Genomic DNA, 16,772 nt, shown 5'->3' with positions numbered 1-16,772 from the left:
CTCGCCATTAAAAGTAGTTTTTGGGATAGTCTATCTTTTTGTGAAAGTTTGTGGGTGAAGCAGCTACCGTCAGACTCTCTTTGGCACACACTCGGAGCGACTTCTTCAAAGTTGAAGGCACATCGCCGCAAAACAAAAAAGTTAGACTGGCACTTCTTACTTCTTCAGATGAGACTTGAGGTTTGAATAGTTGGGTAACACAACCAACAACAGCATTTTCCTTCTTCGAGTCAAATAATGGGCATTTTGTTGTCTAAACTAAACATGGTGGACACGAGCAAGGCAATCTAGCTAGATTTATGCCGTATATGGATTATCTGCTAACGATGTTCAAAAGAATCGTTTGGGGGAAGTAGATTGGAAGGCAAGATTGTTTTATAAATATCTCCGCAATGCCTCCACGCTTTGATTTCGAATTTTCAGGACTTATGCAGATCCCAAATGCACATAAGTAGGTACCAATAGGTAAGAAAAGCCTTTACAAATTAAAACGGAAGAAGATAAACATATATAAAGACTAAAATAACAACAACCCCAATATGTTGAGGTATATTTATTATTTTACAAATAAAGCTTGGTTAAAAGATACCATCGTGTTCTGTATTATGTGATCGGTGTCAACAGTCTCCACCTAACTTAATACATATGTTTTGGTTTTGCCCATCTCTGTGCAGTTATTGGACTGAATTTGTAATACTTTGTCTTTAGTACCGTATTTTTCGGACTATGAAGCGCACTTAAAATCCTTTAATTTTCTCAGAAATCAACAGTGCACCTTGTAACCCGGTGCGCCTAATGTACGGCATAATGGTTGTGCCTACCGACCTCGAAGCTATTTTGTCTGGTACATGGTGTAATGATAAGTGTGATCAGTAGATGGCAGTCACACATAAGAGATACGAGTTGACTGCAAGATGACGCCAGTAAACAACACCAAAACTTTAAATGTTCCATTAAGAATATAGAACACTACACACGGCGCTCAAAAATCTGTGGAAATGTTTTTAGTACGACTTCGGAAAGCTATGAAGCCGCACCGTTTGATGGATTGTTGGCGCATTAAACATACGAGTATTATTATGGTGTGTGTATAAGGACTGCAAAATGGCACCTATTAGCAGACATTATCTGGCATTTTGTTTCTCAATATTATGCAAAACCAACTTTTCTTACCTTCTGGTACGTGCTGATCGGTATTTGGGATCTGCATAAGTACTGAAAATTTCGCCATTGTAGTCTGTGCCAACGCCGCAGTCGATAAGCTTCTTCTTTTTCTCTACCTTCTTATGTGGCATTCATCTTCCGCTGTTGCCATTTCAAATATAAAGTAGCGTAAAGTTCTTACTTATATCTGTCAGTCGACTAGCTATCAAAGCGCTAAAAACTGTAGCAGATTTACATAATTCACCCACGGAACTTTAGTTATTAGAGGGTTTCAGTCAAACGTTTTTAACGGGACACATTTCCGGCCTTTATGTTGCATTATTGAGCCACGGAAGAGAAGATGCTGCTCTTTTATTGATTTAAGTAAAGTCTGAATGTCATTAAAACAGTTAGCTCCATCTTTTGACACTTCTTCCACTCTCGTCCTTGCACGCTACACCGCTACAACAAAGATGACGGGGGGAAGACGCTGTCGAAGTTGAGCCACGTAAATAAGACCGCCCACCAAGCGGCGCATCCTGAAGAGACGCTCAGAAAGCTACTTGAAAATGGTCTGTAAAACATAATCTATGCAACACTTTCACCAAAGAACCACCATCACATATTATGTGGACCACAAGATAGTGTTTTAAATTTAGAAAGAAATCATAATATGACCCCTTCAATGCGCCTTATAATCCGGTGCGCCTTTTGTATGAAAATAGACCTGAATAAACCCGCTCATCGGCAGTGCGCCTTTTAATCCTGTGCGCCCTATGGTCCAAAAAATACGGTAATTGGCGAAAATATTGAACCAAATCCTCTAAGTGGACTATTAAATCCAAAGAGAACTTCGTAGCATTCACTACTTTGTTGGCTAGAAAACTCACTGTATTAACGTGGAAGGCAACAGCACCTCCCTGCCATTAGAGATATACTTTATTTCCTTATATTGGAAAAAATTAGGCTGACATTAAACGGTTGTTCTGTGAAGTTTCAGGAAGTATGGGGTGGTTTACTAAAATATGTAAGAGAGACTGATCTCAAATTTAACCCCGATCGAAAAGTAAGATAGGTAAATAATTGATTAGCCTTTTGTCTGCTTTTGTGTATTGCTGCACTGTGTTGGCGACATTCAGGAGTGCAGTTGTCTGTGGCTTCATGTCAATATTTGCCTGCACTTATTTGAATGATGCATGTTTTTTATTTTATTCTATTTATATATAATTGTTGTGGGTTACTTGTTTGGGGGAGAAAAAAATACATTTTACACGTATTTAATTGTATTAAGAGACTATATGTCAAAAATCCAATAAACTAATATTTTTTTTAAAAAATACAATAAATAAAATAAAACAAAATTAAATAAAATTAAATTTTAAAAAAATTAATAAATTAAAAAAAAATTTAAAAAAAAAATATATATATATATATATATATATTTTTTTTTTTTTTTTTTTTTTAAATAAAATAAAACAAAATTAAATAAAATTAAATTTAAAAAAAAATAATAAAAAAATAAAAAAATAATATATATATATATATATATATATATATATATATATATACGTATATATATATATATATATATATATATATATATATATATATATATATATATATATATATATATATATATATATATATATATATATATATATATTAATTATATCACGTATAAGCACTTTTTGAGCACATTCAACAATATTGTGATTTTAGTTATTTATACCCGTGGTAATTTTGGTCACAATGAACGTGGAATAAAATTTTAAAATATAGAAATGTACCAAAATCTACATTTAAACATGAATCATTTACAGGGGAACCTTAAACATTAAAAATAAAAACAATTGTCTGTAAACAAAAAAAAATGCCTCAAAAACGTCTAAAATATATTTTATATATATTCAATTCCTAATAAATATTACAAAAAATCTGAATTTCCAACTGTGTGTATAAGACCTTGGCAATTCTTGTGACATTCCAGCTTTGTGAGCACGTGTTATAAGTTTTTTTTTACTTGTAAATCCAACATTACCAGTACATTCATTTAGATTTGGTGCTAACTGTTCACATTTGCTCATAAATACATTATGATGGGACTGCCTGTGACTTTAACTTGTCATAACTCTACCTCGCTATTCAAATGGTGAGTAGTTTTTCTTTATTGTAGTTTGATGTTGTTTTATTACAGAGTGGTTACCTTTTATTACACTTGTATAGCAGTTCAGAAAGTTTACTTTAAACATTCCTGTAGAGTTATTGGATGTTTAGGGACAGTGACTGGAGCACAATAATTCCCATATTACACCCTATGGGTTGTTTAATGGTCAGCGTTTTAACTTTCACTGTATATTCCAAACTGTCACCTTTGTTATGGAAACTACACACAGTTATACGCACTGGTGTAACTTGGCAGTTTGTCATGTTTAAGCTGAGAACTCACCAGTATGGGGAAGCCAGTCAGGAAGTCGTAGATGAAGACGATGCCACTGATCAGATAAGTGATCTGCAGTGACGTCTTAAGAGGTTCCGACCCATCAATGGAGGATCTACGCTTGCCCTGGGCGTCTTCCACCACGATGGTGGGGACGTTGAATTTGTTCTTGTCCGCTTTGTGGCCTGCTTGAATGGAGAAGGTCTGGAAGAGAGCAATGCCGATGCAGATCACACCCATGGTCACGCTACCGCCAATCAAGAGCAGGAAGCAAACCCCAAACCCCAAGCCAATCTCTGTCACGATGAATCGGCAGTCAGAGGTGTAGAAGCGGTTAAAGGTGTCGTGCCAGCCCACAGCTGGAAGTGTGGACAGGATGAAGGAGACCATCCAGATGCCCATCACTGTGTGCACCGCCTGCTTCTTAGTGTTGCTCAGCCTGGAAGCACAAACACACATTTTAGCATAGAAGCACTCAAGATGGCCATTTGCTAATAACAACAATTACTTCAATAGCTCAGGGACTTGGGATCATACATTAGACGTGACAACAACAACAACCCCAAATGTTGATGAAAACACTTCCCCGAAAGGACACGAAAGCAGGCCAAGGGTCAATGACTCATACATTTTATATGCATTTTACTCTTAAAGGGCAATAATATCTAATGAATGGAATTGTTATTATTAACTAAAATTAATAATTGGTTTAAAAAAATAATAAATACTTACTTAGTCGACTAAAATTACAGTAAATTTTGTCGACTAAAATATAAAGTATAACAGACAACGCATCATTAATAACTTGTATTAATTATTTATTATTGCAGTACATCTCAACAACTAAATTCACAACAAGACCTGCATTCCATGAATATTTCAATAAATACTAATTGTGTGTTATTATTTTGGCTGGAATTAAGCATTTTTTTTCAAAAGTTGAATAGTATATGACTAAAATGGTCACATGAAGAAACAAAGAAGTACAAGTGCCGTTTACTCATGAGGAGAGACCTCTAAGAGGTTGCAGACAGATCTCTGTCATAGAGGTAAAACACTTTGAAGCAAATCAAATGTCTCCCTTGTAGCGTGTGGGAAAACAAGTTAAAAGAAGCCATCATTGAAACTGCAGCTGAATGAAGAGAGTGTACTTGGCTGATGGCAAAAAATTACCTTTGCCCTCCTATGGCCTATTTGTCATTTTGGTCTATATCTGTGCAGACGGACTGGATGGTCCTCACATCTACAAGTAATTGTTACAGTCCAGCACTCTGCCAAATGTGTTTGTGTCCTCTGGCGATGGCACACATAATATCCACCTGAAAGAAGAACAGGTAGTAATGGATGGTTCTTTTATTATTATTATTATCATTATTATTACTAACAACTGCAGGAAAACTTCACTGTCCTCGTTTGTAAGAAAAGAAAAAAAGCACAGACTCTGGCAAGAGAGGACACAATTGTTGATTAACCGTGTCAGGCAAAACGGAGTGCAGTACTTGACTTCAACCAGCAGAGGTGCTGTTGATCAACTCAACTCGTCTTAGCGGTTCTGTTCGTCTGTACATCAGTGGTGCACGCACAACCAATACTTCGTCATCCTGTACTGTCTTGATGACGACATGAGCTCAAAAGGAATGAGTTTGTCAAAGTCCCCAAATTAAAGAGAAACTACAACAAAGAGTATCAATCCCACCACTCGGGATGGGAATTAGTGGTGGGGGAAATAATCGATTTTTAGATGCATCGCAATTCGGACATGGACGATTATAAAATCGATTCGTAACTGTCAATAAGCTATAATCGGTTTATTTATTGTCACTGAAGTAATGCAGAGAGTTCTAAATTTTGGCTGATCTGACCAGCTCCTTTATTTTAGGGCTCTAATGTTCCTGTTTTACACACATTTCCATTATGTTAATAAATGTGGGAATTAATTCAACTGTTTCTTATTACAAATGCACAGTTTTTAAAAGTTGCAAGTGATAAGCGCTTATTTAGTGAAATGAAAAGAAATGTAAAACTGCATCAATATACATAAGTTAAAGATGCAACAATAATCAAATTTTACTTGAATTGTAGCTCCTGAATCGTAATCGTAATCGATTCGTGAGCTGCCCAAAGAATCGAAAATCGGTTCTTGTTCAGAACCGGTTATCAGTGTATATATATTTTTTTTCTAACAATGATTTTGATGGGTGGCAATGACGTTCATATTGACGTCAGACATCTACATGGCTCCCATGCCGCGTAAACACTTCAAAGTTTGGCTACATTTTACAAGAAAAGATCGCAACAGCGCTACATGTAATAACTGCAAGGTTGCTATTTCATCAGGAGGAGGACATTTGAGCAACAAGCTGAAACATTCGAACTCATAGTATGTAATAACTATAAATGAATGTCGCGTTGAGATCATTATTCATGCGTTTCTTACTTCTCGTCTCGATGACTGTAACGTGTTATTTTCAGGTCTCCCTATGTCTAGCATTAAAATATTACAGTTGGTACAAAATGCGGCTGCTAGACTTTTGACAAGAACAAGTAAGTTTGATTATATTACGCCTATACTGGCTCACCTGCACTGGCTTCCTGTGCACTTAAAATGCGACTTTAAGGTTTTACTACTTACGTATAAAATACTTAACGGTCTAGCTCCATCCTATCTTGCTGATTGTATTGTACCATATGTCCCGACCAGAAATCTGCATTCTACGAACTACGACTTATTAGTGATTCCCAGAGCCTAAAAAAAGTCTGCGGGCTCTAGAGCGTTTTCTATTCGGGCTCCAGTACTCTGGAATACCCTCCCGGTAACAGTTAGAGATGCTACCTCAGTAGAAGCATTTAAGTCCCATCTTAAAACTAATTTGTATACGCTAGCCTTTAAATAGACCCCCCTTTTAGACCAGTTGATCTGCTGTCTCTTTTCTGCTCTGCCCCCCTCTCCTGCATGGAGAGGTTATCAGGTGACCACAGATGACGCGCTAGCTGTTCCAAAGTGGACCACTCATCTGTGCATCAGTTGGGGACGTCTCTGCGCTGCTGACTAGTCTCCACTCAAGAGGCTCCCCTGCTGGCCCCACTATGGACTGGACTCTCTCACTATTAACTAGATCCACTCGACATCCATTGCACTGGTCGCACACAGGGGAGTCCCCACATCTGCGTTGCCCTCCGAGTTTTCTCATTGTGCCCATTGGGTTGAGTTTTTTTCTTGCCGTGATGTGGGATCTGAGCCTAGGATGTCGTTGTGGCTTGTGCAGCCCTTTGAAATACTTGTGATTAAGGGCTGTATAAATAAACTTTGATTGATTGATTGATTGATTGATTGATTGATTGATTGATTGATTGATTGATTGATTGATTGATTGATTGATTGATTGATTGATTGATTGATTGATTGAAACAGGCAAGGGTTGGGTGTAAGCACAGGTGAGCCAAAGAGGGTGCCCTGTGCTTCGCCTTTCAGGTGCATAAAAGAGCAAACAACTGTAACAAAGGCACATCAAAAGATACCGGTATGGCGGTATTGTCTCAAATATATACCGCTTTCTAAAATATACCGGTTAACTATAATACCGGTATACCGCCCAGCCCTATTAAGCAGAATCAAAAGTGGAATCGGAACCGGAAAAATCTTATCAATTCCCACTCCTATCCACCACGCTACAGTAGTATCGATCCAATACCTATACCCACTTTATCAATACTTAGATCGATACGTTCACTCTGTTAGATCATGTTTGTTCACGCAAGATTTTGGGCTTCGAGGACCAGAGCCTGGCTTTGTGGTGGGACAGAATCGTCATGTGTGTGCTGTGCTGAGTTGATATTATTGTACCACAAAGGCACAAACACATAAAAATCCTAACATGCCTGATTTTTTTTGTCTTTATGTCTGGAATCTGTAGCAGATAAAAAAATCTCTTAAGATTTAGAAAATCCTTGTGTGTGTACCAAACTTAAGTGGGTGATGTCATATGAAATGAAATATCATGAATTATTTTGCGTTTACAGCTGTCAGAACAGTTCCTGCACAATAACTGGAACACAATTCATTTCCTTATAATCCTCAGAAAAAAAGGATTACGACTATGACATCAAGATTTACAAATACCTCTCCCCGAAAAAATCAAAATATTGTTATCTGCATGTCTTAATCCAATTGTAAGGGATTAGTCTGACATGCACAGACACAGAATGAAGGGCAGCAGTAGCCTCTGCAGCTTTGTGCAAAGACAAGGAGGTCTTGTTGTCACTGTGAGCAATAATGCTAGTCCTTTCCTCAATATGCCTCAGGTTCCTATAGCAGCGAGATCGCATCACTAAGCAGCTTGAATCTATTGCCTGAATGAATGAACGTTGCAAAGAGGGGAGGGGGGAGAAATGAGAGAGGGAGAATTGCGGCCCAACTACAAGGTTGGAATTTATTATTTAGGCCTTCAGTGCGCGTTAATGTCAGAGACAAGGCGGCCATGCTAGCTCAGCAGGGCACGTGGAACATGAACAGCTTTTACATGGAAGTATTTTTGCCTAAAGCATTGTAAAATGCAAAATACACTGACAGAAAGACTTCCAATTGTAGAATATAACATACTTCACTCAGACACAGCTTGGCGTTGAGAAAGAAGTGTTGGAAAAAGTTTGAATCAGAAAACAATGATGTCGGTTACCAGGCATATCCTAGGATCACATCCCTGAGCTATGATAGTATGTGTCTATTAACAAGCTTGTGTATTAACAAGCTTCACAGTGTCTTGGCTGAATGAGCAGGTATCGGACACCTCAGTCTCCTTGGACGTATCCTCGCTCATCCATGCGGACTGGACACTGGACTAGAGTTGGTGGGTGGCCGAGGGTGGAGTCGGCTCTATTGGTTGTTTTGTCTGGCCATGCTCCCTCCACCCCAGCAGACGATGGCGTGGAACACCGCAGAGGCCACTACAGTGTATATACGGTATATATATTTTTTTGTTATTGTTGTTGTTGTTTTACTTTTGTGGCTGTGTGTAGAAGTGGCTGGTTGCATCAGCTCTGCTCTTTTAATGTATTTAATGTCTTTTGTGTTCTTTGATGTTTCCTTCTTACACACATGTTTATGTGTGCTATGGCTATGAGGTTTTTTCCTTGGCCTCAGTCTGGACCCCCTCTCGATGGGGCCCAGGCTTAGACTGATTTTTTTTTTCTTACCCCCCAAGCTCCTCCCCAGCGTTTACCTGTTTCTCACCTTTTTTGTAAGGGGTGCCGGAAGTTGGCAGACCCGTCAGCGATCCTGTTCTGTCTCTCTGTAATGTTTGTCTGAGTTTTAATGGGATTGGCTGAAAATCTTAATTCCCCCTCTGGGATTATTAAAGTATTTCTGATTCTGATTCTGATTATCACAGAGTCCCACAGAACGTACCTGAAAATTTAGGAACAGAACAGATAACAATGACATCAGCACATCCTGGTGCTCGGAGTGTTTAGGCTGTGTTTGTGTTTCTGTGACCTAGTTTGAGACATCTGTCATTCATACTTGGGTCATTCTTCCACATAATCCCCACCTATGGTTTCTGGCTAACCACATTGTAGCAAGTACTTATTACATACTAAAAGCCATATTTAATGTAGTACACGTGTGTTACCATGAGTAAAACTAACTATAATGTTGAAAAAGCAATTAAAATATCTTTAAACCAAAAAGCTTTCTGTTTTTTTACCAAAAAAGGCAACCATAATATTACAAAACATGGAGATATATGTCTTTTTATGCATGCAAACAAAAATAGATTTGCAACCAAACAAAAATTGCAAACAAAAACAAGGATTTGAAATAAAAACAACATTTTAACATAAACATTTTGTGGTTAAAAATCCTTCTTTAGTTCCTACTCAACTTTAATCTTGCCATTCAGTCAGCATAGTGCTGGTGCTAACACCATTTTTTTAGTCCTTTTGCAGCATTTTTCTAGTTTTGCTAGCTCAATATGAGTTAAAAAAAAAGTCATGGACAAGCGGTATGAAGTGAAGTGAAGTGAATTATATCATATTATAGCGCTTTTTCTCTAGTGACTCAAAGCACTTTACATTGAGAAACTCATTATCTACATTTAAGCTACATTTAAACCAGTGTGGGTGGGACTGGGAGCAAGGTGGGTGAAATGTCTTGCCCAATGACACAAAAGCAGTGACTAGGGTGGCAGAAGCTGGATTCAAACCAGAAACCCTCAAGTTTATGGCCCGTCGCTCTACCATCTGAGCCACGCCGATGTGTGGTTTGAAACATTCAGGAAGTATCCGCAGCGTTGTCGACAATGCCCCCTTCCTCTTCTTCCTTTCTTCCGCAGAAGACAAAAAGATTAAACAACAAGGTAAAGTGGATTTTATTTTCTATTCCTAATCATTGTAGAAACCTGGCTGTTAAGGAGTTTTGTGATTTCCGACTATGAGTGCACCACAGGGCTAGTGAGTATGCGTGTGTGTCAGCAGGGTGGCTGAAATGAGGACAGCTCAGCAAGTTTTTGTTTTGACTTTGTTAATATGTAAAAAGTTGATCAATCACCCCCTTGTTATGTTTCTTTGATATATAGTACTGTACAACGCTTTATATTGTGTTCAAAGTAGGATTGTCCCGATACCAATATTTTGGTAATGAAAAAAAAATAAATAAATAAATAAAATAAAAATAAAAATAAATATTTTGGTAATGATATGTATTTCGATATTTTTCGATACTTTTTAAAATTAAGGGGACCACAGTAAAATGTCATTATTGGGTTTATTTTACCAGAATATCTTATGATACATTAAAAATGTGTTTTTTATTGCAATAAAATAACAATTTTGGCATTAAATAAGATAGTAAACATACTAGACAACTTCTCTTTTAGTATTAAGTAAGAAAATGGGTTAAAAAGGCTTCTAATTTGGCTTCTGACGTACAGTATGCACTAACATATTGTGTCATTTCCCATTCTCTTGTCAAAATTATGAGGGACAAGCGGTAGGAAAATGGATGGATGGATGGATCTGAGTACTTTCTGTTTTGACATTTTTATCTACACTTCTATTAAAATGTAATATGCAATTATTCTTCTGTTTGGATACTTGACATAAGTTTTGGGTGATACTACACATTTTGGTATCAATCCAATACCACGTAGTTAAAGGGTCATACATTGGCATAATTAAAGCTCTTCTGTGTCCAGGGACACATTTCTTTAATTTATAAATAATTACAAAAGATTTTGTGTTAGTAAAAGTATCGATGTTATCATTGTAGTATCGATTATATATGGCTCTTGTACTTGGTATTGTTACAGTTGATGGATCTAGAGATCCACCCTTTTGTTTACATGAGTAAACAAACCGCTAACATTCAGCTAGCTTGCTGTTAGCGGTTAGCTATTGTATCCTCGTACGGTGTGTAGTGAAGCATGTTTAGCTATTCCTCATCATTCAGTGATGATACTCGTAAGAAATGTAGTTTATTCGTCGCCATGGAGGCGAGGATTAGTGATTTAGAAGTAAACACTACCGATTGTGACTGGACATTAGCCGCTAGCCAGCTATGTTTTAAAGCACTGCTTGCAGAACGCCGCTTCAGTTTTTATAGCTTCAACACTTCAAAAATACGTTAATTCGACCTCTTCTGTCTCTACACTGTGTCTGCTTGTAAGTGCTCTGTGCATGTGCTTTGACTAACATAATCGTATTACTAGCAATGTAACTACGTGACCACGGCACGCCGTCATGTCCGTAAAAAACAAAAACAAAAGTACATGTATTTTACAGAGGCAGTACAGCCACCTGTACACCGTACAACCCTAGTTAAAATTGTACAAACTTTTACTAAAATATGAATTTTTGTGGAGGCTGGAACCCATTATTCATGTTTAAGTTGTTTCTAATAGACAAATTTGTTTCAAAATGCAATATTTTCTATTACAAACCCTGTTTGTGAATTGATGTTGAATCGTTCCGAGAAGTCCTTGCCCAAAGTTTTTTTCTTAAACAGAAAACTATTTGTAACCAAAAAAAGAAAGATTTGCAACCTTTTTTTTTTTTTTTTTAAATTTCCAATCCATTTTTTGGTTTGCAAATATTATTTTTGTTTGCAAATATTTTTTTGTTTGCAAATGTCTTGTGTTTTTTTGGTTGCATACAAAGGGACACATTTTTCTCCATACACAAAGAGCCTTAAGCAAGATGCAGTGCATTTCAACGCCACAAACTACAACCGCAATAGCAAAACTATTGATAAATTATTACCTCTTCATCTCTTGTGTCAGATCTCACTAATGTCATTGTCACCGTGTGAGTCTTATAAGTGGCACATTTGAGCCTTGCACAACCGTAAAAAGCAAGGTGCCTCGGGAAGGAGCGTCATTCTTAGTTTCTCTGCATCAGAGCAAGAGTGAGACAACCCGATTCTCGCTGTGTGTCACTGCACTATCTGCGTACATCAACACACGACAAGCCCGTTTGCATTTGGCAAAAAGTAATTTGAGGTAGTAGTAGTTTGCTAGTGCTGCTGCTGACCACAAAAAGAGAATTTTAATCAGAATCATGAACAGATGGGCTGCACTGTAGCAAAGATGTTTGAGGAGTGCTTTGAGCTGTCATGCAGCTGCACAAATAATGTATTAATAATTATATAAGAGCAACATGCTACTTCTCAAAATAACTCACAAAGAAAAGCCGTACAAACAAAACAAATGCCTACTGTTTACTAAGGAATCTTAATGCAGCACTGATGCATCTCTGGCAAAAATAGCATGTCGGCATCAACTGGATGTGTGAACAGAAGATGTCTTGAGAGACCAAAATGGTGTCATTGCAACGTCAAGCTGTCTGATAATGTGAATGTCATTTTTATTATTCAGCGTCACTTTGTGATATCACTTGTAGCCAAATGAAGCTGAAGGCCAGAACTGGCAGATGCTCCTTGTAGAAGGTTCTCACGTTGTCTTAACACAAACAGATGCATTGGCTGGAGAGAAGTGTCACCTGGTACTGATCCAAGGAAATCATTCATTTAAGTGGCTAATCAAAGTAACAATGTGGAGCAACTGGACTGAATGCAACTGCTACTAGCAAGAATTGTTGTCCTTGCAATAGCGATCCATGGACTATAGTATTGGCGGACCAGCCAGGACACCGCTCACATTAAAGGTGCCAGATGTAGGAAGGTGGCCAGAAATGGTACTGCAATCACGGCGAAAATTCTGTAGTCCTCTCCCACTCTCCATATTAAAAGCTCTATCGTCAGACACATTTATATCATTTATATCACATATTGCCTATATTGCGCAACTCTAGTCATGCTGTGTTTACATTTTTTAGGTGTGTCAAATTTGAGCAAACGATTCTAATTATGAAGTGGCAAAGGTTTGGATGCAATTTCCCATGCTGCTGAAAAATAAAGTGTCCCACTTCAAATGAATAAGGGCCTGTTTACAGAGCACACCAAATCTTATTTTTTTGCCCTTAAGTGACATCTCAGATTTTTTTTTGCCAGTCTAAAAGTGCTTCAAATCTGATCTTTTCACATCAGATTTTGGTCACATCAAGAGGTAGTCCGAATCCGATTAGAATCTGATCTTTTCAAATGTGACTTCAGTCTAAACGGAAATGGTTCCTGAATACGACCTGATTGCAACTTTTTCGTCACCTTTGTGCGAGCTACGTCATTCGTGTGAGCGGGGAAAGAGGCAGCAGAAGTGGATACCTCATCGCAAGTCTGGTTTCGATGAACAAAGTAATTTTTCGGCTGGAAGATTTTCGGTACATCACTAGTCAATAGTGCGCAATTAATAGGCTATATGTAATATATGAATATACATTTTGATTCCGAAGAAATAGCGATTGTTGAAGGACCGGTATTGATGCTGTGGCGCATTTACTTACATGTTACATGCATTGTGAAAGTTGTTTACGTAAGTGAGTTGAAAAATAAAGCTAACGTAGATCCACCCTGACGTCTGTGTTGCCTCTATTTAACAGCCATAAAAAGATTAGAACCCTACCAAATATATTACACTATATACATCCATTTATACATTATATTACCGCATTTTCCGGACAATAGGGCGCACCGGATTATAAGGCACACTGCCGATGACTGGCCTATTTCCGATCTTTTTTAAAACACTGTATAAGGTGCCGGATTATAGAGCGCATTAAAGGAGTCATGTTGGTTTTGTTTTTTTTCTAAATTGAAAACACTTCCTTGTGGTTTACATAACATGTAATGGTGGTTCTTTGGTCAAAATGTTGCATAGATTATGTTTTACAGGCCATTTACAAGCCGCTTTCTGACAGTCGCTTCATGATGCACCGTTTTGTGGGCGGCCTTATTTTCGTGGCTCACCTTCGGCAGCGTCTTCTCCCCGTCATCTTTGTTGTAGCAGTGTAGTGTGCAAGGACGGGAGTGGAAGAAGTGTCAAAAGATGGAGCTAACTGTTTTAATGACATTCAGACTTTACTTAAATCAATAGCGGAGCAGCATCTCCTCATCTGCCGGAAATGTGTCCCGTGAAAATCCGTCCGATCAGAACGCTCTAATTACTAAAGTTCCTTGGGTGAATAATGTAAACTCACTACACCGGTATGTTTTAGCGCTTTCATGGCGAGTTTACTGACAGATATAAGTAAGAACTTTACACTAATTCATATTAGAAACGGCAACAGTGGAGGATGAATGTCCCTTAGCAAGAAGATAGACAAAAAGAAGAAGCTTATCGACTAGGGTGTCGGCACGGATTACAAAGGCGGCCGAAATACAGATCAGCAGGTACCAGAAGGTAAGAAAAGTTGCTTTTGCATAATATTGCGGGGAAAAAAACGCCAGATAATATGGCTTACCTTATACACACACCATAATAATACTCATATGCACAGTACAATCCATCAAGCGGTGCGGCTTCATAGCTTACCAAAGGCGTACTAAAACATTTTTAATAGATTTTTGAGCGCCGGGTGTAATGTTCTATATTTTCAATGGAACATATAAAATGTTGGTGTTGTTTACTTGAGTCATATTGCAGTCTACACGTATCTCTTGTGTGTGACTGCCATCTACTGGTCACACTTATCATTACACCATGTACCAAATAAAATTACTTCGAGGTCGGTAAGCAAAACCAGAATTATTCCGTACCTCAGGCGTTATAGGGCGCACTGTCGAGTTTTGAGGGAAAAAAAAGGATTTTAAGTACTTTAAGTCATTAAAAAAACACAAATTTTTAAGGTGTGGAGACTTTTATTTTATTTTGTATCCGGTCAACATCCTTTGCTTTCACTTTATCGAACTGCGCATTTAAGTGGCGTCGAGGCCGCATTGGGGCCACATTGGGGCCACATTGGGGCCTGTGGGCTGATGAAGATTTTGAAAAAATGTGACTTGGGCCACTTTAGCTTGCAGTGTAAACGTAGTGTAAGAGAGATAGGTAGCTTGGTAGACATTCAAAGGAACGTGTCAACGGTGTCAGCGGACAATAAGCACACAAACAAAAGTGTCTTACCTGTAGTTGACGGGCCAGCGTACCATCCACATGCGGTGATAAGACAGTGAAGTGACGGAGAAGCAGGTGACCAGCGTGAGGGTGTAGAAGGTGGACACAAACACCTTGCACAAGCCCTCGTTCCACTCGTAGTTGGAGTGCTGGCGGCGCAGCGTGATGACGCAGTACATGGTGATGGGGATGGCCATGTTGAGGATGTGCGTGCCCGCCAGCGTGCAGATGAGGAACTCCAGCGGCTTCCACTTCTTCTGCTTGGCGCTGACGCTGAGGATGCTCCACATGTTGGCCAGGATGGACACGCCCGAGCAGACCAGCCAAGCCAGCGTGTTGGCGTTGATGACGTCATCCTTCATGGCGGTCGCCTCATCCACCATGTTGGAGCGGGGCGGGGCACAGCCTGGGGGGCCGCAGTGAACTGGAGGCAAGAGCGGGCACACGCGAGGACAAGGAGGAGGTGGTGGTGACGGGCAGGAGGGGATGCCGGGCATCGGACGGGGCAGGCATCCTACATGGGGGGGCGAGCGCTCTCCATGGCAGTGGGAGGTTTAGGGGGAGGGGGGGCAGATCCGGGCCGCTTGCCTGGGGATCAGAATGAGAGGGGGCGATGATGTAATCTCATTGTATTAGTGAGTCCAATTCAAAATAATCCTTCATCAAACATAATCCCTCATCCCAGTGAGTTAATTATGTTAATCAGCACACTTTATTACAGTTAATACTGAAAGTCATTCATTTGTGGCGGCTGAGAGCGCGCACTGATCAGTCAGCAGGGCTATTTTTATTTTTACAGCCGCAAGCAACATGGCAGCATTAAGCTGAGAGTTATAAAATGGATGAAACGCGCCGGTGACTCCGAAACCAACGTCATCGTGCTGCATGAGGTCATGCCGCGTTGCTAAGAGTGATGCCAACTTCCCAGCATGGCTTGCTGCTCCTTTCTGTCGATTGATAGAATTTTTGCCGCAATGTTGAGTTCTTTTTTTTTATTCCCCCTTGTATCAGGTCCCGGGTGTTTTCTGAAAAAGCCCCAATTAAGGATCAAAACAAGTTTTAAAAAAAAACACTTCTCGGAAGTAATGTGCAGTACCGGATTTCACCAGAGAGGCAGCAGCTGCGTAAAGTAGCCTGTCTGAGCCTCCCCTGAACAACGTACGCATGGGAAGAGTGTAAACATGAACTTTAGGAGGTTTTTTCAAAGAAAAGTACAACTCCAGCGCTGATGATTTGTGAATCTTGTTTCAATGGTAAATGGATTATGCGCCTACTGGTGACGCAGCATCAGGAACTGTGGGTTCAGTATCATAATCAAGGACACTTCCACATGGTCACAGGGGGACTGAGCACCAAACACGCAAACATCGGGTTGGAGTCTAACCAATCTCGACACCTGAGCCATGCTGTGCCAGCAGTTTTCTGCTAGATTGCTAATTATTAGCTTACTATGAGTTCGGGATGTAACAATAAATGGTAATAATGATAGCTGCGATAAAACCCCCGATGGTTAGTATTACCGTTTTAAATTAAAATGATCAAAAATCCGTGATTGATAAGTGCACTTCGATAAACTCACAGGCTGGCTGGTGCCAGATCGCTAGCTTAAATGCTAACATGAAAACAAGAGACATTACCATCTTTTCCCTATTAAGAAACAACCTACCCCAATATAAAGTTATATAAACACATTA

General features: G+C 39.1%; 1 protein-coding gene across 1 annotated transcript in view; it reads right to left on the bottom strand.

The window, feature by feature from the left end:
• LOC133654305 (probable G-protein coupled receptor 153) overlaps positions 1-16,772 on the bottom strand; it is a 73,709-nt gene that overhangs the window by 30,568 nt on the left and 26,369 nt on the right. Inside the window, exons 3-4 of the mRNA XM_062054595.1 lie at positions 15,088-15,666; positions 3,590-4,019 (exon numbers count right to left, since the gene is read on the bottom strand). Of these exons, the coding sequence (XP_061910579.1) occupies positions 3,590-4,019; positions 15,088-15,575 (918 nt within the window). The 5' untranslated portion in view covers positions 15,576-15,666. The remainder of the gene's footprint in view (positions 1-3,589; positions 4,020-15,087; positions 15,667-16,772) is intronic.

This window comes from Entelurus aequoreus, linkage group LG07, assembly GCF_033978785.1.
Source record: "Entelurus aequoreus isolate RoL-2023_Sb linkage group LG07, RoL_Eaeq_v1.1, whole genome shotgun sequence".
Classification (NCBI taxonomy): Eukaryota; Metazoa; Chordata; class Actinopteri; order Syngnathiformes; family Syngnathidae; genus Entelurus; species Entelurus aequoreus.
Note: the sequence above shows the minus strand (reverse complement) of the source record. Positions and strands in the feature narration are given on the sequence as shown.